We start from the raw sequence: 23,779 nt of genomic DNA, 5'->3' as shown, positions 1-23,779 counted from the left end.
CTTTTTATAATTTTTATCAACTTGTTGATATTTTCTATTTGTTGAGATGTTGTTTTGGCTTCCTTTAACCTTTTGAACATATTTAAGAAGATTAAAGAGTTTTTGTAGTGAGTCCAATATCCGTGTCTCTTTACAAAGTAATTTCTTTTCATCCTGTGAATAGGCCATACATACGTGTTTCTTTGCATGACTCAATTTTTTATCAAACGCTGGACATCTGGAATGTCCAGATAACGTGGTAATGCTGGAAATTCGATTTTTTCCTTCTCATCAGTGTTTGCTTGTGTTGCTTTCTATCATGTGTAGCTGCTCTCTGGTTTGGCGACTTTTCTAAACTATTTTCCAAAAACTATGCTTTATCATGTGTGGTCTCTGAAGTCTCTGTTCTTTTAGCTTTGGGTCAGATCATGGTTTTCCAGAGATATCCTTAAACACTAGAGGGAGAGAAAAAGGATAGAAATAAAAAGAATAAGATAGTCTCCTGGTCTTTGAAATTTGGCTCTGTGTTGGGGCACTTTTTCAAAGCTTAGCTGGTCTGTTTATAACTGTGCCTTAGCATTCATTTCGTATGTTTCCCTGAGCCTAAATCTCAGGTCTTTTCTGAACATGCATCCAGCCCTGGGCGGGCATATGACTGTCTATATTTTCCCATTACAAGCAGAAGCTTCTCAAAGCCAATCTTCTTAAGGACACTTTTTTGTCCTGAGGGAGTTCTGAGTTAGGTGAAACAAAGGCTAATGCCTGGTGTCAGTCCTTCAGGAAATTTCCGTATATGTCCAAACAGACAAGCACAGCTTCTTGGGAACAAAGTCTGATGTCCCCTCTTCTGAGCCTAGCTGGGAATGTAGACTGCCTTCTTCGAGACTGCTTCTATGCAAGGCTAAAGGTAAAACACCAGGAAGTTCTACTGTGTTTAACCCGCTCTTTTCTTGATTCAACATTTGCTTCACTTTTGGAAATATTTGGCTATTTTGGGGAGTTCTGACAACATTGATTCTGACCACTTTTGTTAATGTTTTCACTGTTTCTGTGGAGGGATAGGCCCTTAGGGCTTCCTTGTTCTGCTAGTTTTGCTGATGTCACTCTTGGCATTTTAAAAAAAGATTTTATTGATTTATTTGAGACAGAGAGAGATAGAGATACAGAGAGACAAAGAGAGAAGCACAAGTGGGGAGGGGCAGAGGGAGAGGGAGAAGCAGGTTCCCTGCTGAGCAGGAAGCCCAACATGGGGCTCCATCCCAGGACCCTAGGATCATGAGTGAAAGGCAGATGCTTAATGGACTGAGTCTTTAGGTGCCCCACACTTGGGATTTTTTTAAAAAGATTTTATTTATTTATTTTACAGAGATCATACGTAGGCAGAGAGGCAGGCAGAGAGAGAGGAGGAAGTAGGCTCCCCGCTGAGCCGAGAGCCTGATGTGGGACTCGATCGCAAGACCCTGGGACCATGACCCGAGCCGAAGGCAGAGGCTTAACCCACTGAGCCACCCAGGTGCCCCGGGATTTTTTTTTTTTAAGATTTTATTTATTTATTTGACACAGAGAGATCACAGTTAGGAAGAGAGGCAGGCAGAGAGAGAGAGGAGGAAGCAGGCTCCCTGCTGAGCAGAGAGCCCGATGTGGGACTAGATCCCAGGACCCTGAGATCATGACCTGAGCCGAAGGTAGCGGCTTAACCCACTGAGCCACCCAGGCGCCCGGGATTTTTTTTTTTAAAGGAGATGAAACACTGGGCTGGAAAGTAGCACTGGGAAGGAGGAAAGGCCACTGATCCTACCTCCTAGCCCTGAGGTCCGTGGGGTGTGAGAAGAAAAGATGATCTACCTTGAAGAGAGCTGCTAGAACTTAGTGTCTTCAGGTATGGAGCAAACCTCCTTGAAGGCAGAGAGTAGAAAGAATGTGTTGAGAAGACTGGTTATAAATCACGAGTTCTAGAGTGCCCTGTGCGTGTGGGAGTCTGAAGGGATCGCTTTGCGGGAGACAGCTGGGCTGAAGGCAAGGACATCCCTACTCCGGTACTTTGGGACGAGGTTTTCATTCCAGTCCTACTAAATGTGGTAAAAATCAAGAAATAATGTGAAGTTTTTACAAGTGCCGTCTTCGCATCCATTAGATTCATAATGTAGTTTTTCCCTTCCATCAATTCATGCGATGATTTGCATTAGTAGATGTCGTAATAGCAGTCATTCTTGTCTTCCTGTGTATTGAAGACACATGCCTCATTATTCTGTGCACATGCTTATTGTTGCCGGGTTTGGGTTTCAGTATTACGCTGGCTCGAGGCCATGCTGATTCCATGGTGAGGCAGACAGATGGCATTCTTTCCCTTGTCAATTTTCAATATTTGAAGAGGGGATTAGTGGGCTGAAAATCTGATGAATTAAAATGATTCTTTCTTAAACGCAACTGGATTAAAAGCATGTGGTTTATTTTTAGGTGGAGATCTGTGAAATATTTTTCAGTGTCTTCCATGGATATTTGTTTACTTATTATCTGCCTGTTTTTGAGTCAATAGTTTAAAATCAGATTTTGCTAAGTTTTCCACTTTATTTGATTTTTGGATTTACGAATGTAGATGTGCCTATCTAGTGGAATTACATCACATGAGCATTCAGCCTTTGCGGATTCCATAACATGAATTTGAAAGGAGAGACAAAGATACAAAGACAAAACTTCTTAGGATATGCCCTCAGGTATGAGAAGGCTTCATGAGCCCTGAGTCCCTAATCGTGCTCATGCTTCAAACTTAGTCCATCACAGAACCCTTTTGAAAGACATATTAACATCCATCGAGCATAGTTTAGACAAACGGTACGTGTTTATTGTTGAAAATAGATGCAAGTTAAGATCTCACAACCCAGAGATAACCACTATTTGCATTTTGGTGAACATACTTTCATGCATTTCTTGGTGAATAAACCATATCAATATAGATGTCTGTGTATATCTTTACAAAGCATATATACTTGTGTCTACCTACACACACATACACGCCCGTGTGCAAACCCAGAATTTTGCTTCATGGCCATCACCCAAACCCCTGCATGGGTAAAGTGAAAAAGCCCACAAGGATCCAACCGGTGTCCCCGTTGTGACAAGTGAGCTAACCCTCCACCCACTCTCCCCAAGCCAGGCCCCCCCCATTCAGTTCCATCTTCTTCTCTCCCTGGTCCTTCTTTCTGTCTTGAGAAAGAAGACAAGCTCCTAAGTGAGGAGAGTCTCAAGGCTGTCTTCTGCCTTGCCGTCTCTGGTGACCAGACAGCCCCCACTCTCTTGTCCTCACTATCCCAGGTCAGAGTTCCTCCCCAAAGTGCCACTAAGTATGATTTCGGCCAGTGATGGTAGTTGCTGGGCGTGCTTTCCCAGATTGCCTGCGCTCTTGCTGACAGTGGTATTTTCAATGCGTATTTATAGAGACCAGCCGCCATGGTGAAAGGCAACCTAACCATTATCTCCGAATTCCTCCTCCTGGGACTGTCAGAGGGTCCCGAGCATCAGGCCCTGCTCTTCAGTCTGTTCTTGTCCATGTACTTGGTTGCCGTGGTGGGGAACCTGCTCATCGTCCTGGCCGTCTGCTCTGACCCCCACCTCCACACCCCCATGTACTTCTTCATAGCCAGCCTATCCTGCGTTGACATCTGCTTCACCTCTGTCACCGTACCAAAGATGCTACTCAATATCCAGACCCAGAGCCAGTCCATCCCCTACGCGGGATGCCTCACTCAGATGTATTTTCTAATCTTGTTTCTAGAGCTGGACAATTTCCTCTTGGCAGTGATGGCCTATGACAGATTTGTAGCCATATGTCACCCTCTTCATTATACCATAACCATGACCCCCAGATTCTGTATCACAGTGATGTCCGTGGCTCTGATTATCACCAACATCTATCCTTTGATCCACACCTTCTTGATGGCTACGCTGTCATTCTGCACAAGCATCAGAATCCGCCATATTTTCTGTGAACTTTACGCATTGCTAAAGCTTTCCTGTTCAAATACCCATATCAATGAGTTGGTTGTTTACACCCTGGGGAGCTTTCTTTTCGTTGCTCCTTTTCTCTTTATTTCTCTTTCCTACATGCACATTTTCTCAGCCATCCGAAGACTTCAGTCTTCTCAGAGCAAGCTGAAAGCCTTTTCTACCTGCAGTCCCCATCTTGCTGTGGTGTCACTGTTCTACGGAACTTTATTTGGGGTGTATCTGCGACCTTCTTCTTCCTACACAACTGAGGACTCAGTGGCCACTGTGCTCTATGCGGTGGTGGCTCCCATGCTCAACCCGTTCATTTATAGCCTTAGGAATAAGGACATGAAAGGGGCCTTGAGGAGCCTCCTCAGCTGGAGAAAGGTCTGGTCTTGGTGACAACATGTCCTGCTTCTGAGCTTCTGAGCTATGACATTGTCTTGTCTTCTCCACCCGTTGGTGCAGGAAGGGACAGCACACGTGATGGGTCTGACAGGTGTACAGCTTAGCCCAACTTTCTGTTGTCATCTTGCTCACTCACCCCTTCCACCAACCCTGCCTGAGTGACTCTTGTGTCGGGCGCCAGGTGGGCAGCCTGTTTGTGTGCGGATTTAACTTCCAACTCGTTCTATTTGTCCTTCATTCATGGCCATTCCTTAAACCTTGTCTGCTTCGTGAGTCTCCACTGAAGGTTTGTGGGACAGAACTGAAGCGGTTCCTGGCCCTTCTCAGAACAAAATCTGCAATGGAGGGCCCTGTCACTAGGTGGCAGTAGAGGCACAAAGCGTGGGAGCCAAGTGGAGAACGGGCTGGACATCCCGACATGCCTGCCGGCAAGGTGGTGCACACTTCCCACACCAGAGACTTACTTGCTGACCTCACCAAGAGCATTCCTAGATGCAGGGAAAAGAGTCGACTAACCGCATTTCTCAACATGCGCATTTGACAACCATCACAACACTGTGGCTGAACGTCTTTTCCAGGGATGGATGCAACAGTCCAGAGAGGTGGGGTCTGTGTCACCAAGCCTTGAATCCGGGCTGCTTTGTGACTGTTTGTACCCATGGAGTACAGGGTAAGGGATGCCCTGTGACTTCTAAGGCTAAGTCATGGAAGGTGGTACACCTTCTGGATTGTTCCTTGGACCACGTGTTCAGGGATCCCTGAGGTGCCTGTAAGAAGATGGACTGCCCTGAGGCTGCCCTGCTGTGAGAAAGCTAAGCTACCTGGAGGGGTCACATGGAGGTACTCGGGTCCACAGAGCCCAGCCTCCCAGTCATCACAGACAGACTGGAGACATGAGAGTAAGTGAACCCTTCAGAGGATTCTGGCCCCCACCTGCCTGAGCTTCCCCAGTGGAAGGGCAGACATCATAGAGCACACACAATACGTTCCTGCTGTGTCCTGTCCCAATTCCCAATTCCCACAGAATCTGTGTGCACAATGAATTAATTGGTAGTTCAATTGAGATACAAAGATACAATGCAAATAGGATTTTGAAGGACAGAGAGGATGAGAAATAAATTTTTAAAATGCAAACAAATTTTGAATCCGGAAAAATGGGCGATTTTCTAGGGCAATGTTAATTTCCAAAAATGACTAAGAGGAAATAGGAAGTCTGTTTATACTGAAACAAAAGGGGAAATTAAATTGGTGGCCAAAGATTTAGTCCAAAGAGGAGAAATCAGCTCCAGACTATTTCATTAAAAATGAAGAAACAGAATATCGCCATGTTATTGAAAAGGTTGAAAAGTACAGAAAACAATGGCAAGTGTACCAGTTCATTCTTTAAAATCAACATGGCTGACATCAACCTGGAAAAGACCAGTTCACATGAGTGTGACACGTAAACACACGTAATCACACAGAAAGAAAACAAAGAAACAAAGACACAAAACCCCTGTTAAAAGGATATCACACTGTGACTTACCACTCACTCTGCCTTTTTTTCCTTTAGCACTTATCACTACTTGAAATCACATATAGAGAAGATTTTTAAGTTCTTTTTTTCCCTGTCTCCATGAAGCCGGAGATTTTGTCTGTTTTATTCATGTGACATTGGTAGGTGCTCGGTAAACATAGGTTGAATGAAGGACCGAAAGAATGTAATTCACCACATAATAATTCACTCCATTGGTAGATTGATACATAAGTATGTGAGGGGTGTATATATCGATTTTAACTGTCTTTTGATTGTTAATGTAACTGATGCTTCATGTAAATTATCAACAACAATGGAATAGAAAAGTGAACCAGAGAAGTGAACAGAAATTCACAGAAAGAGAACTACAAGTGGTTTTTAAACATAAGAAGAGACAATCAATTTCACTGATAACTTGAGAAATGTAAATTAAACTCGCACTGAAATTCTTTTTTTCAACTCTCAAATACTCAAGTCCAAGAAAATATAAAAATAATTTCCTGTAAAAAATAATAAATTTCCTGTAGAGACTCCAGACATGCTGTGTTTTATGGACAAGGTTCATTTTTTAATGTTCATGGACTATACAAATACCATAATGAGACATATTCAGATGATGGAAAATAACTAATTTTTAAGAAGTTTACCATGACCCTGATATCAGATCACTAAACAGAGAAGAAATCTATGAGATGTAGCCAAAGTCAAAGGCATAAGATAAATAGCAACCTTAAATGGTTTAATTAATTAATAAAAAGGGTTTGGTATGAATGGTTTAATTAATTAATAAAAAAGAGTTCGGTATGAATTGATTAAGCATTCAAGTCCAGGAGCTATGAAAATGACAACAGAAACACAAAGAGAAAACAGAAAGGGGAATGAATAAGGATTAAAGCAGTAGCATGAAAAACCCAGGTAGAATAGGGCTAAGAAGCCAAGATCTGGTTCTTTGAAAGGACCAACAATGCAGATAAAAAAAATTCAGGTAGACAACGTTACGCCTCAGAAGAAAATCTAACAACATATATAAAAGTGTGGAGGATATTTAAAAAATTCACAATAGTACTCTCTGTGGTCTTATGACCATGGGACGGGCATCTTTCTAGGATAGTGTGGAGAATAACACGAGCAACTCAAGAGGAAAATGATTAATCAGTAAACAGAGAAGAAATAGAATCAAAGATATGCCTTACCGTAGATAGTAGTCCTATTCATTCTATTAAACTTTGCAGCAGAGATATTCTAGTGTTATTTATTTTTATATTTTGGGGAAGATTTTATTTATTTACTTGTGTGTGAGAGAGAGTGAGAGCACAAGCAGGGAGAGTGGCAGGCAGAGGGAGAAACAGTTTCGTTGCTAAGCAAAAAACCAATGCGGGGCTCGATCCCAGGCATCCCAGACAATGACCTGCGGCAGAAGGCAGAGCCTAACCACTGAGCCACCCAGGTGTCCTGTTCCAGTATTATTTAATCTGCTGCCAAGCATCAGAAAGAAAACTTCCCAACTTATTCCATACAGCATTACTCCTGACATACCTAAACCTGACCTCAAGCTAGGAAAGAAAGTGAAAATTTTCTCAAAGTAATTAAAAAAAAACCCCACAAAACCAACCCTGTCTTAAAACAAGTTGGCCAACTTAGGACTTAGAGCTGAAACACTATTCCCATTAAGATCAGGGCAACAGCAGGGGTTCCCCTTACCATGAGTATCATTTCACATTTTTGTCAAAATTCTAGCCTAGCAGTAAATCAGAAGATAGATGTGTTGGGCATTAATATGAGAAAGGAAGGGGGTAAAGTTATGATCATATGTAAATATGAGTATCTTTCTGGAAAACCCGAGGCAATCAAACTGAAGAACTACTAGAACTAAGGGGAACCAATTTACCAATTGTAAAATCAATAACGCAAAAATCAATAAAACTCTGCTAATCCAGGGGAAAAAACTACCTACAAGTGGCGTTGGGAAAATGTCCCAAACACAATAGTGACAAGGATAAAGTACTGTATCAACACCTTTCTGAATGGGGAGACTGATCAATCTATAGGTTTCAGGCATTTAGAACCTGAACACAATGGTTTTTCTCTTTTTAATTTGAGAAAAGGCTTTTGCAGCTCATTTGGAAGAATAATTAGGGTTTAAACCTCCATAAAGCCCTAGAGCTTGGGCTCAGGGCATTTCCCAGTCAGTGAGCCCAGCAGCGGGATGGGGGGTGGGGGGCACAGCTGTGGGCCAGAATCTCCGGAGCTTGGAATGCTTTCAGACCTGGCCCTAGCTACCTCTCCACTCGGCTTTTCATCTACATCCCTTTATAATAAATGTAAACGTAAGCAAAGTAAAGTAAAGTAAACATAAGTAAAGCATTCCTGAGTTCTGTGAACCATTCTAGAAAACTACTGAGCCTGAGGAAGGGGTGTGGGAACTTCCAAATTATATATGCCCTAGGACTCCCAAGCGGCATCTTAAGTAAGGGACAGTCTTGTGGGACTGAGCCCTTAACGTGTGGGTAACCGTGCTAACTCCAGTAACTGGTCTCTGAGTTGAATCAAGTTGTTGAAAGCTCAACTGGTGTTCAGAGAATCAGGAATTGGTTGCTGGTGCTGGAAAACACCCTGCTCTTCTAATTAAAAATCCTATATAAATAATTAAAAGATACAACCCATTAGGATATAGAAACAAAGTGAGTGGAGAACATGAAAAGTCAATTCACATCAGAAGAAATGAAATGAATGATAAAAGTATGGGGGGAGGGGCGCCTGGGTGGCTCAGTGGGTTGGGCTGCTGCCTTCGGCTCAGGTCATGATCTCAGGGTCCTGGGATCGAGCCCCGCATCGGGCTCTCTGCTCCGCAGGGAGCCTGCTTCCCTCTCTCTCTCTCTCTCTCTCTCTCTGTCTGCCTCTCTGCCTACTTGTGATCTCTGTCTGTCAAATAAATAAATAAAATCTTTAAAAAAAAATATGGGGGGAATCAGCTGAATTAATAATGAAAGAAATGTGGATTGAGAACAATCAAGGTGTCATTTTCATTGACCAAGACAGCGATGTGATAAAGTGAATATTCCTATACCATGGGGTCAAGTATAATCTACAACTTTTCTGCATGCAAGTTGCCTAAATGAACAAAAAAACTTAAAAATAGTGAATGTCCTGTGATAAACCCTCTGGAATAAATTCCTAGAAGTGTTTTATGGGATCAAATGACACATATATGTAAATTTTGATAGATCACGTCAAATTCCTCTGCCTATAGATATACAAAAAGAACTATCTACCCATTTACCTGCCCATCAGCATTCTGTGACCATGGCTCTCTCTCCTCTTATCCTTCCGTTCGCGCCGTGCACCACCCAATATGAGAGCCACAAACTGCTTGTAAGGTGTTTCAAAGACTTCGTATAAGTAAAGAATGCAAAATATCTCAAAAATATTTTTTATATTGATTACATGTTGAAATGATAATGTTTTGGACATTTTTCTGTTCAATAAAATACCTTATTGAAGTTATTTTGTCCAAGTCTAATTTTTGTCCCTCTTAACAAGTTCCTGAACTTTTTCTTTTGCCTATTTCATGTTAGGCTTATTCCTAGGCATTTCACAGTTGTTATTGTCATTGTAAATGGTATTTTATTTATTAGTTATTGCCTTTGTTAATGAAGGCAACTTCTTTTTGTATATCGGTTGTGTACTGGGCCACCTTACTACATTCTCTTATTTATAATAGTTTTTCACTTGGATTCTATTGTGTTTTCCAGGTAAATAGTTGTATCATCCTCAAATAATGATAAATTTACCTTCTCCTTTAAATTTTTATACTTATATCTTTTTCTTGTCTTTTTATTGTCTATCTTCAAAATAATGTTAAATTACTGTGGTATAAGACGATACAGTTTTTTCCATGTCTTCTTAGTGGGGACACTTCCAGTATTTTTTTTCCACTGAACATGGTATTGAATTTTTGGTTGATCGAGAAATGTCATGTTAAGGAAGTATCCCCTAACCTGATTTTATTGAGAAATTTTTGCAAAGCAAGGATGGATATTTAAAATAAAAGAATGGATATTAAATTTTGTAAAATTCCTCTTCAACATCTGTAGGGATGATCATATGATTTTTTACTGTTGGTCTATGAAAATTTGAAATACATCCATAGCTTTTCTAATATTGAACCATCTTTATATACCTAAAAATAAATCCCACTTGGTTGGTTATGTTTTGATTTTTAAATGAGTTAACTAGATTACATTTGGCTATATTTTATTTAGTATTTTTTAAAAATATTTTACTTATTTATTTGAAAGAGCTCACAAGTGGACAGAGAGGCAGGCAGAGAGAGAGGGAAGCAGGCTCCCCGCTGAGCAGAGAGCCCGATGTGGCGCTGGATCCCAGAACCCTGAGATCATGACTGAGCTGAAGGTGGAAGCTTTAAACCACTGAGCCACCCAGGCGCCCCTAGTATTTTTGCAATGGTTTTCTTAAGTGTGATTCGTCTGTGATTGCATATTTTCTGTGCTTTGTTGGTATCAATCTTTCATAACCAAAATTTGCAAACTTTTTTTTTAATGCCTTGATATAGTTTACAGAGCATTGGAGTCACCCGCACCTTAAAGGTTTGGTTGAATTCTCCTCTGAATTCAGTTGACTCACTGCTTTTTATAGGGGTTGCTTTAAAAAAAAAAAAAACAACTTTTTGGGATGCCTGGGTGGCTCAGTGGATTAAGCCTTTGCCTTCAGCTCAGGTCATGATCTCAGTGTCCTGGGATCGAGTCCCCCATCGGGCTCTCTGCTTGGCGGGGAGCCTGCTTCCTCCTCTCTGTCTCTCTGCCTGCTTGTGATCTCTCTCTGTCAAATAAATAAATAAATAAAATCTTTTAAAAAATAAGAAAACACAATTTTTAAAGAAATTAACTTATTTGAGTTTAATGGGGGTTGCTTTTGAACAATATTTCCTATTTATTTTCTAGGAATAGTTTTTATAAATTTTATTTTATAGAGTTTCTCTTTTCTAGAGTGAGTTTTGGTTAGTCATATATTATTCTTAGAGAATCAAACATTTCCTCTAGGTCCCTAAATTTAATTGCATAGATATGAAAAATATTGTCTTAAATTTCCTTTTTTTAAAAGATTTTATTTATTTACTTGACAGAGAAAGATCACAGGTAGGCAGAGAGAGAGAGGGAAGCAGGCTCCCTGCCAAGCAGAGAGCCCAATGTGGGACTCGATCCCAGGATCCTGAGATCATGACCTGAGCCGAAGGCTGCGGCTTAACCCACTGAGCCACCCAGGCACCCTGTCTTAAATTTCTTATTATTTGTTCTAAGTTTGTGGTTATCTACCCATTTTCTTTTCTTGTTTTGTGTTTTTGTGATTTCTCCTCCTTATTGATTATGGCAGTTAACATATCTATTTTATTCTTTGGAAAAGCCTTGTCTGGGATTTATTACATCTATTATCTTCTAGTTAATTGATTTCTGCTTTTATCTTTACTTTTCCTTTTTTTCTGATTTTCCTATGTTTATTTTTGGTTTGTTTTCTAACCTTTTGAATTGGATACTTTAATCCTTTATTTTTATGTTAATTAACACAAGTTGTTTTCTCTCAGCCCTGCCTAAACCCTGCTTACTGGAGTCCGAATACCCACTGCTTTCATGGTCTCTGTTTTATAGATAAACTTCAATTTCGGTTTGGCTATCTTCTTTGGATCGAGAGTTGTTTAAGGCAGCTTTTAACATTTTCCAGATGATAAGAGAGTTATTGCTTTTAAAATTATTTTTAACTTTATGCATGTATTTTTACTTTTTGGAATAGATGAAGGTTGTCTTTGTAGTTTTAAATAGGTTGGTACCAATTCCGGTGTATGTGTGTGTGTTGGGGGGGGGCGGTTTCCCCACCAACAAGCCATTCTTGGGACGCCAGCTGGGTGTCCCACGATTCATCTCAACCCTGATGCCATCTACCCAGAGGCAGCAACAGACTCCACAGGGGAATGGTTCCGTCCTAGGACATTGCCCCTCATTCCTGACCGTAGACTCCAGTCGCGAACCCAGGTTGTTACCCGTGTGCTACAGGTCAGAGTTTCCCATTACCTCCTCCTCGTACTTTAGACACCGGTGTTAAAAGTCCACGTTGTTACTTGTTCTGACCAATTGGCTGTAAGTCAGAGGTTCCCCAGTTCCCGTCCTCAGGATCGATTGATTTGCTTGAGTGGCTCACAGGACTCAGACAGACATTTTACTTACTAGATTCCTGGTTTATTACACAAGGACATGTCACCAGCTAGACCTCAAGACCTGACCTTCACTGCCCACCTGCTTGTACTCATTAACCTTTGTCTCACACTTTTCTTTCAGCTCTTGTTTCTGGCTTATCCCTTAACTCAGCCAAATGAAACCGTCAGAGCGTCCCTCAGGTGATGGAGATGGCCCTAGCAAGACCTCCCGCTGGCCCAGACCACCCAGACCACTGGAGCTAAACCCTCACTCGCGCCTACACAGATGGACCATAGGGTGACTCCTGGAATGACCAGCAACCACCTTTACCTCGTCGTAATACTGAACTCCCCAAGGAGGAGCCTCAGCCTCTTTTACATAACATACAAGGTATGGACAGCCTTGTTTCCTTAAGGCACTTGCGTGACCCTGTGCCCATCTCTGCATACCATGACAAGGCTTCCCTACCTCAATATTCATCCTAACCCTAAACAAAAGGTACCCATTGGCCCTCTTAGGGAGTCACAGCTCTGGAAGCTATTCCCTGTGATCTCTTTACCGATAAAGTTGACTTTGTGCAACAACTCCATTGGGTGTGTCAGTGACTCCCCAAGGAGCGAACCCACATTCTTTTGGTTACAGATGTAGATGAGGAACAGCCAGATGGAAGAGATGCATGGGGCGAGGTACGGGGAAAGGATGCCAGGCTTCCATGCTTTCTGAGCAGCATGCCACTCTGTCTCGTGTTCACCAACCCTGATGGTCTCCAAGCTCCCATACCCCACCCCCAACCATTCTGGTGTTTAACGGCAGCTCCATTACAATGGCACAACGGATTCCATCCTTGGCCATTGGTGATTTATCCAGCCTGCAGCCCCCCTTCCCTCTCCAGAGGCGGGCGGAGGTGCAGTGAAGTTGCCAGCCCTCTTGTCACTTGATTGGTTCCCCTGCAAACCAGCCCCCTTCCTTAGATTATATAAAGGCTTTCCAAACATTCCTTCTTTAGCAGTATAAAAGACATCATCACAGGAAATTCTGAGGATTTTAGGGGCTCTGTGCCAGGAAATGGTTGAAGATAAATTGCATGTCTTTATTATAAATCACAATATCACAGGTGGAATATATGGTCAATTTTTATGACGATTCCATGGACAGCTGAAAAGAGAAGTTGCATTCATCGTTTCAGAGTAGGGATGTAGATGCATCACTCCAACATGCCGTCATTCCCTCCTTCTGGGTCCTCACTTTGTGCTGTGTATGCTTGCGTTTGTTCATTGGTACGACGGGCTGATGGTAGACCCCATGCCAAAGGACCACACGAGTTCCTCTAGGAAAGGCACCCGGAAGCACCTGTGTGTTCAATACATGCCACCAGCTGGGGGACTAACTCGTCCACATGACCTGTCATAGGCTGAGATCAGAGAAGGTATATTTTCTGCCTTAGTTTTCTTGAATTTCCAGTCTTTTCTCCCCCTTTTCTTTTTTCTTTTTCTGCGTTTGAATGGTGAAACTCTTTATTTTGCACATACTACGTTCAAAACCATTAGCTCTTCATTGAGGAGTGCATCTTTTGTTTTTAGAAGGTGTTTTCCCCACCGCATTTAATGCCTTTTGGATGAATTCAACTTTGCATGCTATTAAGCTTTTGTACACTTAATTAATTTTTTATTTTTAAATTTTCTTTAAAGATTTTTTATTTATTTATTTGTGTGTGTGTGTGTGAGAGAGAGAGAGAGAGAGAACACAAGCAGGGAGAAGGGAGACACAGGCTCCTTCCTAATCAGGGAGCCCTGTGCGGGGCTCAATCCCAGGGACCTGGTATCATGACCTGGGTTGAAGACAGACACTTAACTGATTGAGCCACCCAGGCCCCCCTATGCTATTATCCTTTTTTTTTTCCCCCAAGAAGGCCACTGACTTACTGATTTAAAAAAACTTTGCAAGGACAGTGACTACTCTGCCAAAAAAGGAGCCAAATAGATAAAACAGACCAGTGGGGGTGGGGGTGAGGGAAGGGCCAGAAATCCACTTGGAAAAGCTGATAATTGTTGACATGAAACTGGCAGGGAAAGAAGAAGGGAGATGCATTCAAGAGCAGGAATTTTTAAAAAGTTGAAATGATGAGGGGAGACAACTCCCAAAAAACCTTGACGTACATCAGAAGTGAGTACGACAACAGCAATCTCTTCCTTTGTAGAGGATAGGGAGGAGTCCCCACGTGGCTGCAAACTCTGGAGACTCTATGCTGGGGTTAGGGGCTGGGGGCTCCCAGAGAAAGCCTCATAAGAAGGTGTCGTGCCACTCTCGAAGACACCAAAAGCTGTCCCGGGACTGCTTGGCATTGGCACCACATGTGTCCTGCAGCCATTCCCAGGAGAGATCTTCATCTTTCTTTAGCACCAGAAACTGGCCAAGGAACACAGGGACCTTGTCAAAGCCCCTTTCCTCCAGCTTCTTGCCCAAGGATTCACCAATCCCAGCCAGGTTCCCCACTGGCTTTCCCCCCATGGGCTCTGCCATGAAGTCTCAGTGCTTTTGGGAAGTTGTCATCTTGATCACCTTAATCAGCAGCTCCGGCTCCTGGAACGGCTCCTTATGCTATTAAGCTTTTGAGTCACTTACTCATCTTCCCTCAAAAGACCTTCCTTCTCACACCTCTACTCATAAAGGCATTCCCTTCCCCCATAAATGCCTTCACCACCTCCCCAGCCCAAACTACTAATCTCTCTCACCTCCCTCACAGAAAACTTCCCTTCATCACCTCCCCTCACAAAACATTTCCCTTCCTAACCTCCTTCACAAAGGATTTGTGAATGGATTTCACCCCCCCCCCACCACCCAATGGACTTCCCTCCACCATCCATCCTCAGGAAGACATTTTCTTCCCTCATTTTCCCTCACAAAGGTCTTCACTCCCTTACTTCACTTCTAGAAGTACTAACTTCCTTCACTTCCTCTCACAAAGTCCTTCCTTCTCTCACTTTCTCTCACAACCCTCACTAAAGCATTCCCTCTGTTGCTTCCTCAAAGACCTGACTTCCTTCACCTCCCCTCTAAAAGTACAATAATCTTCAAATCTTATGTCAAAGGCCTTCTCTCCTTCATGTAGGAAGAATTAACTTCCTTTAACTCTCTTCATGGGGCTTGTTCCTTTCCTCACTAATGCTTTCACTGCTGGACTTGCTCTCATAATTGGTTTACCTCTATCACCTGCCATCACAAAGGCCTTCCCTCCCTTCTCTACCTTCTGAATTTCTCCCTCTCTCTAGGTGCTAATCTTCCTCATCTCTCCTCAAAAAGACCTTTTGGTTTTCTTGTCTCACAAAGTTCTAATCTCCCTTGCTTCCAGTCACAAAGTCCTTCCCTCCCTCACCTTCTTTTAACAAAGTTCTCTAACTCACCTCCCCATAGTCTTTCCTTTTCACATCTTCCTTGAAAAGGTCTACTGTCCCTCACCTCCTCTCTCATAGGCCTCCCTCTTGAATGCACAAAAACTCCTTCTCTCCCTCTTTCCCGACATAAAGGCCTTCCTTTCTCTCACTAAGGCCTTCTTTGCCTCACTTCCCATCATGAAGTGATTCCTTCTCTCACCTCTCCTGACAAAGTACAAACCTCTCACAAGTTCTCTCACAAAGACATTCCCTCCCTTACCCTCTTCAAAATGGCTTCCACTCCCTCACCTCCCTCCACAAAATAGTAATTTCTCATCTCCCACAGAAAATGTCTTTCTTTCCTTACATCCATCACTAATGCATTTTCTGCCTCACCTTCCTTACAAGGTCTTTACTCCTTTCCCTATGCTCACAAGGTATTAACCTCCCTCATGTCCTTTCACAAAAGCTTTCCCTCCCTCACCTCTTTTCTTTCTCTCGGTAAGGTCTTCCTTCATTCACTTCCCCTCAGAAAGCCCTTCTTTCCCTCAACTCCCCTTAGAAAGGACTAGCATTCCTCACCTCTGGAGACAAAGTACTAACCTTCTTCACCTCATCTCACAAAGCCTTTTCCATTTTTTTTTTAAAGATTTTATTTATTTATTTGACAGACAGAGATCACAAGTAGGCAGAGAGGCAGACAGAGAGAGAGAAGGGGGAAGCAGGCTCCCTGCTGAGCAGAGAGCTCGATCCCAGGACCCTGAGATCATGACCTGAGCCGAAGGCAGAGGCTTTAACCCACTGAGCCACCCAGGCGCCCCAGCCCTTTCCACTCTTAACTTCATTCATGAAGGCCTCCTTGTCCTCATCTCTCCTTAAAACGGCATTCCTTTCCCTCATAAATGCTACTCAACTCATCTCCCACTTGCTTTCACAAAGGCCTTCTCTTCCCTCAGCAGTGCGTCCCTTCCTCACTTTCTCTCACAGTTGACTTCACTCCATCACATTCCCTCATGAAGTTTTTCCCTTCACTCATCTCCTCTCTCAAAGGTCCCCTTCTTCAGGGCCTTTCACAAAGTGCTAACCTTCCTCTTCTCCACTCAAAAAGGCCTTCCTTCTTTCATGCCCCCTCAGAAAGTTCTCACCTTCCCCTACAAAGTACTTCCCTCCCTCATCTCACTTAAAAAATACCTTCTATTTCTCACCTTCCTTCAAAACTACCTCCCTTCCCTCACTTCCCACACAAAACCATTTTACCCTTTATCATTTTCAAATATTATGTGTAAATTGTTTCAGAAATAATTTTATCTAAATTAAAATGAGCATTTGATTAGGTATGCAGAGACTTGATGCATTGATGCTACATACAAAGAACCTGTGTTTTATTTAGGTTATCGCTCATCTCCTTAAAGATCCTGTTTGATTTTCATTATATTGAATGCTTTGTCACAACTGAAAAGTGGATTCTTTCTACTTTTTCCTACACAGGGAAATATATTCATAAATTAAAAAAAAACAATTAAAAAATCTGATTTAAACCAATTTCCAGAAGGGAAGTGTACAGCTTAGGGTTTATTAGGAGCAAAGAGATAGTCTCCGACAGGGAAAAAAAAAAGTCTTCACAGGGATTAGCGGCTACATCCATGAGACAAAAATAGGTTGGTATAGGAAAGAACAAGTCCAAATCTGAACTTTAAAATATTAGAGTTGAAATAAAAAGAACAAATAGTCATCAGAGAGGAAAGACAAGGGAGGATATTAACAAAAGTCAGAGAACTGAATAAGGACATGAATCTTGAGAGAAACAGCTGACCCAGTTCCAACAGGATGAGGAAGGATTTTCAAAGCAAGATGGAGACATTTCCGTCATTTCTATAGACTCTAAAATAATGTGTAAAACGTAGAAATTCAGATTCCTCCTCTATAGAAGTGTTTATATCTGTAACTTTGTCTCAAGCTATAGTGTAGATTAAATGTATTAATATGTGGGAATCCCTTAGGAAGTTTACAAGCACAGAAGAAAAACAATGGCATTTGTCAAATGAAAGAACCACACGGCATGTTATTACCCCTTCTTATCAAATGGGAAACATCTGTAAGCGCACTTAGCCCTGGCTGCAAGTTGGATGTGGGAGCTTACCATGTCTGCCTTTGGAAGGATTTGGGGCATGAGGGAGACCCAAGTTGGGGCCCGCTCGGTTGTTTTCCCTGGGCTGCATTGAGCAAAATATTTGCCCCATATACTCACCGGAGAGTCAGAACCTCAACCATGCTTGCCCGTAAATCATCACACTTATTAACTGATAACTTTCTTGTGTTTTCTAGAAGCAGGAACTTCTAGCAGGTGTCCTTGTTTGCCGGGCCTGCAAAAGGAAGTTTTTGGCTGGGCTGTATCTAGGCCACCTTAGCCTGTCCTCGGTGCTCACCTCAGAATCACTCTCTCTGACTGATAACATCTTTGAGGCTTACTTCCTGGAAAGGTGTCGGAGGCAGGCCCCTGGCCAGGGCGGCCTCCGCCATTAAAAGATGGCGCCTGGCTAGTTGCCAGGTTAGGATTGCCTCGTGAGACTAAGCAGAACGCCCAAAGAGGAAGGAAACAGCATTGGTTGCTAGCGAAGTTGTTCGTTTAGGTGCACAGCCTGATTCGCTCCCTCCTGTACCCTGCTCGCTGATTGGTCATGTCAGCGTATACAAGTGTGTAGACTTGCGGAAATAGAGAGAGAGAGAGAGAGAAGAAAGAGAAGATGCATCCGAACCAGGGTTCTTGTCGTCCTTGCGGGGCGAGGGAGATAGAAAGGCAGTTTTAAACCTTTCAAAGACACAAGACCAAAGTGAGTCATGATGCACGAGGCAATTTGGTTATGAGCATTCCCAAGTGTGTCCAAGGCAAAAGCATTTGAGAGATTGGTAATTAATAACCTTCCTATCATTTGCTGACTTCTGACTATATGCCAGTCACTGCATGTAATTTAATTCTCCTAAAAGTTTCGTGATGTTGGTATTATAGGCTTTTCACAAATGTGGAGGCAGGCTCACATAAATTGTTTGAACCCAGACCAATGTTTCTTTTTATTTTGTAAGTCTATTTTAAACTTTCTCCTTAATGATAAAGTGTCCGTTTATTAACGAGGCCCTATGCAACCTCATCGTCGGTGACCCCTAAAGTCTCAGTCATTTGTTTCCATTCTGGCCTCTCTCACTGAGCTCTAGTCACACTGGCCTTTTTGCTGTTCAGCCTGCGGCCTCGTTCTTTCCTCATGATATTGCTACTTGCTGTTTCTTCTACCTAAATACTCTTCTTTGAAATCTCCACACTACCCACTCCACCTTGGTGTTCAGGTCTCAACTCAGATGTCAACTCCTCGGGGGCTTCTTCACAGCCCACAGTTTTAACGGCTGTCCCCCTGCTCCGCCCTTTCCCCCCACTTTCAACTACCTGTCAGCCCACAAAAAAATAAGCTCCTGATGGCAGGAGCTTTTGACTTTTTGCTCTTCACTGTAAGCCTGGGGCCTACAGCAATATCTGACACTAACTCGGCACCAAAGACACATTTCCTGAAATGCTGGTCTCTTTGGTAAGTTGCCATATATATTCCACTAATTACGTTTCTGTGAAGTATATGAGTTTGTTGTAGTCTCCCCGCAGGTGTGAGAGAGACTCCCCACACATCCTGAATTTGGTTTGGATGCTGCGTCTGCTGCTGCTGTATGAGCACCAATAGGGAATAAATGGTTCGTTACTCACATAATGAGGCTTTCTGGGGCAGCCTGGGCTGGCTCCCAAACAGGACCAACACTGGTTTGAGAGAGCTGGGGAAGAAGACTGGCTTGGGGTTTCATGGTAGTTAGGGGCTGGGGCTGGAGTAAGGGGTCCTGTACATGGGCTAGGGCTTGTGTGGCTCAAATTTCAGAGCTCCTAATCAGCAGAAGGGGAAGGAGTGGAGCTTGGAAGCTGCCAGCAGTCACACATTAGAAAACAGCATCAGACTTTCTATCACATACTCCACCCTCTCCCTCGCATCACATGGCTCCCCATCTAAACCTTGATGTCGCCCCTCTCTTTTTTTCCCATCCTGCCCTACTCCCCCATTCCCCCACAAAGAAACACCAAGGGTTTTTTTCTTCCTTGCCTGTGGGTTAAAGTATCAAGGAGGGAAATCCATCTTCAGTGCTCAGCCATGACCCAGTCTTCGTAGCCAATCACTGTGTAACTGCCGATCTACCAGTGGCCCCAGCCCTCCTGAACTTTACATACCTCTCGCCTCACAGCCTGTCTCTTCCCTTTCTTCCAACCTCCATACCATCAGAGAACTCAAAAGACACATACACAAATCATTTTCAAAATGTGTTGCTTTTATTGTCACCATTAGTGTACATTTTGGTATAAGGTTTATTCTTTATGGATTGGCCGTTTTTCAGAATTTCCTCTGGAGATGCAGAGAAGAGTTTTAGGTCTTGGGCTCTACTTGGGTGAGACATTACTCGCAGAGGCAGAGTTGTCCAGTTTCTTTTTTCCTTGGACTGCCTTATTTGGATTCGCCTTTTTATATGCCCTGCGGTAACAGAGTAATCCTTTCTGCTTTCTTGTTTTCTTTGGATTACTTGTACTCTGTTGAAGGGCTAATTTTACCCTGTTGACGATCTGCTTCAACTGGTGGGAAAAGAGAGGACATTAGTTTGGGAGCAGTGGATGGGGGGTTGGAGTTGGTACATGGGAAGTGTGGATTTATAAAAGGGGTGTGGGCTGAGGAGGGAGTTTGTCCCAGACAGGACAGGTGGGAGTCTTGGGGTGTAGAGGAGGACCATAGGTTGTGTGATCTGACCTTTTCAATGTCTTCGATGTTGGGTTGACAGGGTTTCTTCTCACTCATACTCTGTCTGTTGCTTGTAGTTGGCTGGTTAATGCTTGTCATTGGTGGTTCTGAATCTGTGCTGGGCTCCTGTGGTTTCCCACTCACCTCTACCACGTCTAAGTCAACATTGTCTTGACCAACAGTTCTCCTGATCTCCCTATATATACTCTCTCTAGTACAATGAAGAGGCATACCCTTCAGCTTCCTCTAGTCACCAAGAAACTCCTCCTAGACAGTGGTAGTCCTGGGATGACTCAGACTCACATCACAATGCACCAGCCCATCCCATCTGTGTGCAGGGAGAGGGGGGTAAAATGAGAGGAAGGGCCAAATTATCTTGTTAGGGTAGGGGAGACTTACCTCAACTCTCCCTAAAGAGCCTTCCCAAAGTGATCTTTCGACTTTCCTCATCTCTCTTGACTCATTTGTGGTGGATCACATGGCAGAGAGGGTATGTGACCCAAGCTCTTCCCCATGACCACACTACTGAGTGGTTTGTTCCATTCTCCCCCACCCTCCATCACTACCTGTTTTTTTTTTTTTTTCTAAAGCTGAAACATTTCACATTTATTACTGAACCAACCTACTGGTGCAGAGAGGTAGTAACAGAAAAATCATTTCCCTGAGAAAACATGTCTATTGGCCAAGAAGGAAGGATGTTCACAGAGTGATAGGATAGAACACAGGATATTCACACAGCTTAATTAAATATGTGTGCCAATTAGGTGTGTCTTCTCATGATGTGTGATGCCTTGTAGACTGAGCCTGGTTCTTCTCCAGTGCTCCTCTTGGAGTTGGACCTGATTTTATTACCAGTTTTCATCTGAATCCCCTGGGGGAATGGGACAGTTCTGCTTTTGTTTCTTGGCCAGGAATCCTTTGATTCAGAAAGTCTTGTGAGAAGACGTGGCCAGAAATGTCCACACACAGGAGGACGGTGGCAAAAAAGAGAAAGGCCTACCTTATTTTTGTCTTACCTAAATTCCTCCTTACCTTGTTACATCTTACCTAAAATTCCTCTAAGCGAATGAGGTTCTGTATAAGTCTCATCCCACTTCCCACCAACAATGTTCTTCAGACCATTCACTATTTGGGAACTATCAGGCAACTTTCCCAGTGTGTGTGTGTGTGTGTGTTTATCTATATGTATGTGGTTACTGGATATACTTTGGGGAGGCCTATATTTGTCAGTTTCTTCTTCCAGGGAGCCTCAAATTAGTAACATCAGTGTTATAGGCCTCTCCCATGGCCGTGGTTGAATTAATCCCTTGGCTATGCCACAGGGGGACCCTGCAAATGAAGATTAGGATCTTTTTTGGTCATAGAGGCAGGAGCAGCAGCATCTTGTAAGTGTCTTAGTGTATTAATCAGGGTTCTCCAGAGAGACATAAACAATATATGAGGAATTAGCTCATGTGATTATGGAGGCTAAAAAGCCTCACAATATGCTGTTTGCATCCTGGAGGCCCAGGAAAGCCAGTGGTATGATTCAGTTCAAGTCTGAAGGCCTGAGAACCAGGAGATCTGCTGCTATAAATCCAGGTCCAGAGGCAGGAGAATGTGTGATGAGAGGTCTCGGCTCTAGCAGTAACATGGGAAAAGGCGTGTAAGCTCCTCTTCCCTCTGCCTTTCATTCTATTCAAGTGCTCGGTAGATTGGATAAGGCCACCCACACTGGGGAGAGCAGTCTACTGAGTCCACCAATTCAAATGCTGATCTCATCTGAGAACACCCTCCCAGGCACACCCAGAAATAACATTTAATCTGGACACCCCATTGCCAGTCAAGGTGACCCAAAATTAACCATCACAAGATGGGTCACACATCACTCATCACGAGGGTCATCACAAGTTGGTGTTAAATTGACACCCGTACACATATCCTTAAACCATACTTAATCTCAAATAACCACAATAACAAGGTCATAATTCCCATTAACATGGTACAACTATCCTGGAGAAAGTAAAAAATGCACTAACCCCTTCCCCAGGAGAGGAGTTAAAGTTCTTGAGTGATGATGTTTACTCTTCTTCTCGATACCTCATAACTTAGGTACTATGATTACCAGTAACTAAATGTGGGGCGCCTGGCTGGCTCAGTCTGTCAAGCGTCTTTGTGTCAGGTCATGATCCTGGAGTCCTGGGATGGAGTCTTGCTCAGCACAGAACCTATTTCTCCCTCTCTCTCTGCTCTTTCCTCTGCTCACTCTCTTTCTCTCTCTCAAATAAATAAATAAATAATCTTAAAAAAAGAAAACAAAATAAAAGTTACACAACTTAAATACTATGATATAAAATAAATATATCTTATGGTACATGATAAGGGAATAAGAGAGGAAATAAAACACACACACACACACACACAGACACACACACAGGCATTCCTCAAAAGGAAATACTCATGACAATTACAGTCCTTGTTTCTGTAACTGGTAACATGCTTATCGCTGGTATTTACATGAACCTCCTTTCACTACCCATTTTATATTCCCTCTGCTTTCAGCAACCACCTCAGTTGGTTTTTTACTGGGTGGGGGTGATCCCAACCTTCATTCCTGAAGGCTCTGGGTCATTAATAGTCCTGCCTGGAGTGGGTTGTTGTAGTTTTCCATTATCTTTAATCACAGGGCGGAACGCTAAGAGACTTCATAATAAGAAGCACCTTTATATCTCCTGCACCCCAGTCTTCCTTACCTCCATGGTGGAACAGTCGTCCAATTTCCCCTTGGTAATCAGGATCAATCATCCCAGCCAGCACAGGAACCCCGCTTCCTTGCCCGTTGATTCACAGGCACGAGGAGCCCCACGTGGCCAGGTGGCGTCTTAACTTCCAGTTCGGCGGAATCGGTGTCGGGCTTCCTGTTGGGAAGGACCTTTCCTCCCTTCGGAACCAAGGCCTCTAGGACCCCAGAGCACAAGGCCACAGAAGCAAGAAACACTAGTGTCGCCGGTGGGTCAAGAGGGGGAATAAGGAGCTGGTGCGGCTTCCGTTCAGTGATTCCCGCAGCCACGAATCCCCGGGGAGCAGGAGGCCGTGGAGCGGATGCGCGTCCGGGCCGCTCGGGGGGCTTTCTGGGGGGCCTCGCCCCGGCCCTGCGAGCGCTGGCCCCCGGCCAGCCCCGCCACCGAGGCTTGGGCTCTGCCAAGGCGGCCGCTTCAGGACGGCGGGGGGCTGACGCCGGGAAGACCCGGCAAGGCTGCGCGCGCCGGGGCCGGGGCCGCGCTTCTGGCCGTCGAGAGACTTCCTGGCCCGCGAGCCGGGCTCCGCGCTGTCCCCGCCGCAGCGCGGCTCAGGCGCTCGCGTGGGTCCGCAGACCCGGCGTCGGGGAGGGGGGGAGAGCGCGTGCAGGGAAGGTGAACCCCTCTCCTGAGGAAGCCTGCATTCCAGCAAGGACAAAACGCTGCCCTTTTCACAACTGAAGTTGTCTAATGTCATCAGCTTTGGTGGGTGGAAGTCCATGTG

General features: G+C 43.7%; 1 protein-coding gene, 2 long non-coding RNA genes and 1 pseudogene across 4 annotated transcripts; 1 reads left to right on the top strand and 3 right to left on the bottom strand.

The window, feature by feature from the left end:
• Positions 1-3,426: 3,426 nt before the first annotated feature.
• LOC309856627 (olfactory receptor 1D2-like) lies at positions 3,427-4,365 on the top strand (the record flags this gene model as incomplete). Its single annotated transcript, XM_082717949.1, has 1 exon — positions 3,427-4,365. The coding sequence occupies one exon, from the start codon at positions 3,427-3,429 to the stop codon at positions 4,363-4,365; it is 939 nt and encodes a 312-aa protein (XP_082574075.1).
• An 8,848-nt stretch (positions 4,366-13,213) lies between these two features.
• Positions 13,214-17,992, bottom strand: LOC309855984. The gene is made up of 2 exons (XR_014307021.1): positions 17,713-17,992; positions 13,214-13,504 (listed from the first exon to the last, which is right to left on the bottom strand). It is a non-coding gene; the product is annotated as an uncharacterized lncRNA (long non-coding RNA).
• On the bottom strand, positions 14,323-14,643 carry LOC309855852 (barrier-to-autointegration factor pseudogene; annotated as a pseudogene). The gene has a single exon. The product of its transcript is annotated as a barrier-to-autointegration factor pseudogene (transcript).
• A 1,804-nt stretch (positions 17,993-19,796) lies between the features above and the next one.
• Positions 19,797-20,557, bottom strand: LOC309855820. The gene is made up of 2 exons (XR_014307000.1): positions 20,288-20,557; positions 19,797-20,115 (listed from the first exon to the last, which is right to left on the bottom strand). It is a non-coding gene; the product is annotated as an uncharacterized lncRNA (long non-coding RNA).
• Positions 20,558-23,779: the final 3,222 nt, after the last annotated feature.

This window comes from Mustela nivalis (genome assembly GCF_964662115.1).
Source record: "Mustela nivalis genome assembly, chromosome: X".
In the NCBI taxonomy this organism is placed as follows: Eukaryota; Metazoa; Chordata; class Mammalia; order Carnivora; family Mustelidae; genus Mustela; species Mustela nivalis.
Note: the sequence above shows the minus strand (reverse complement) of the source record. Positions and strands in the feature narration are given on the sequence as shown.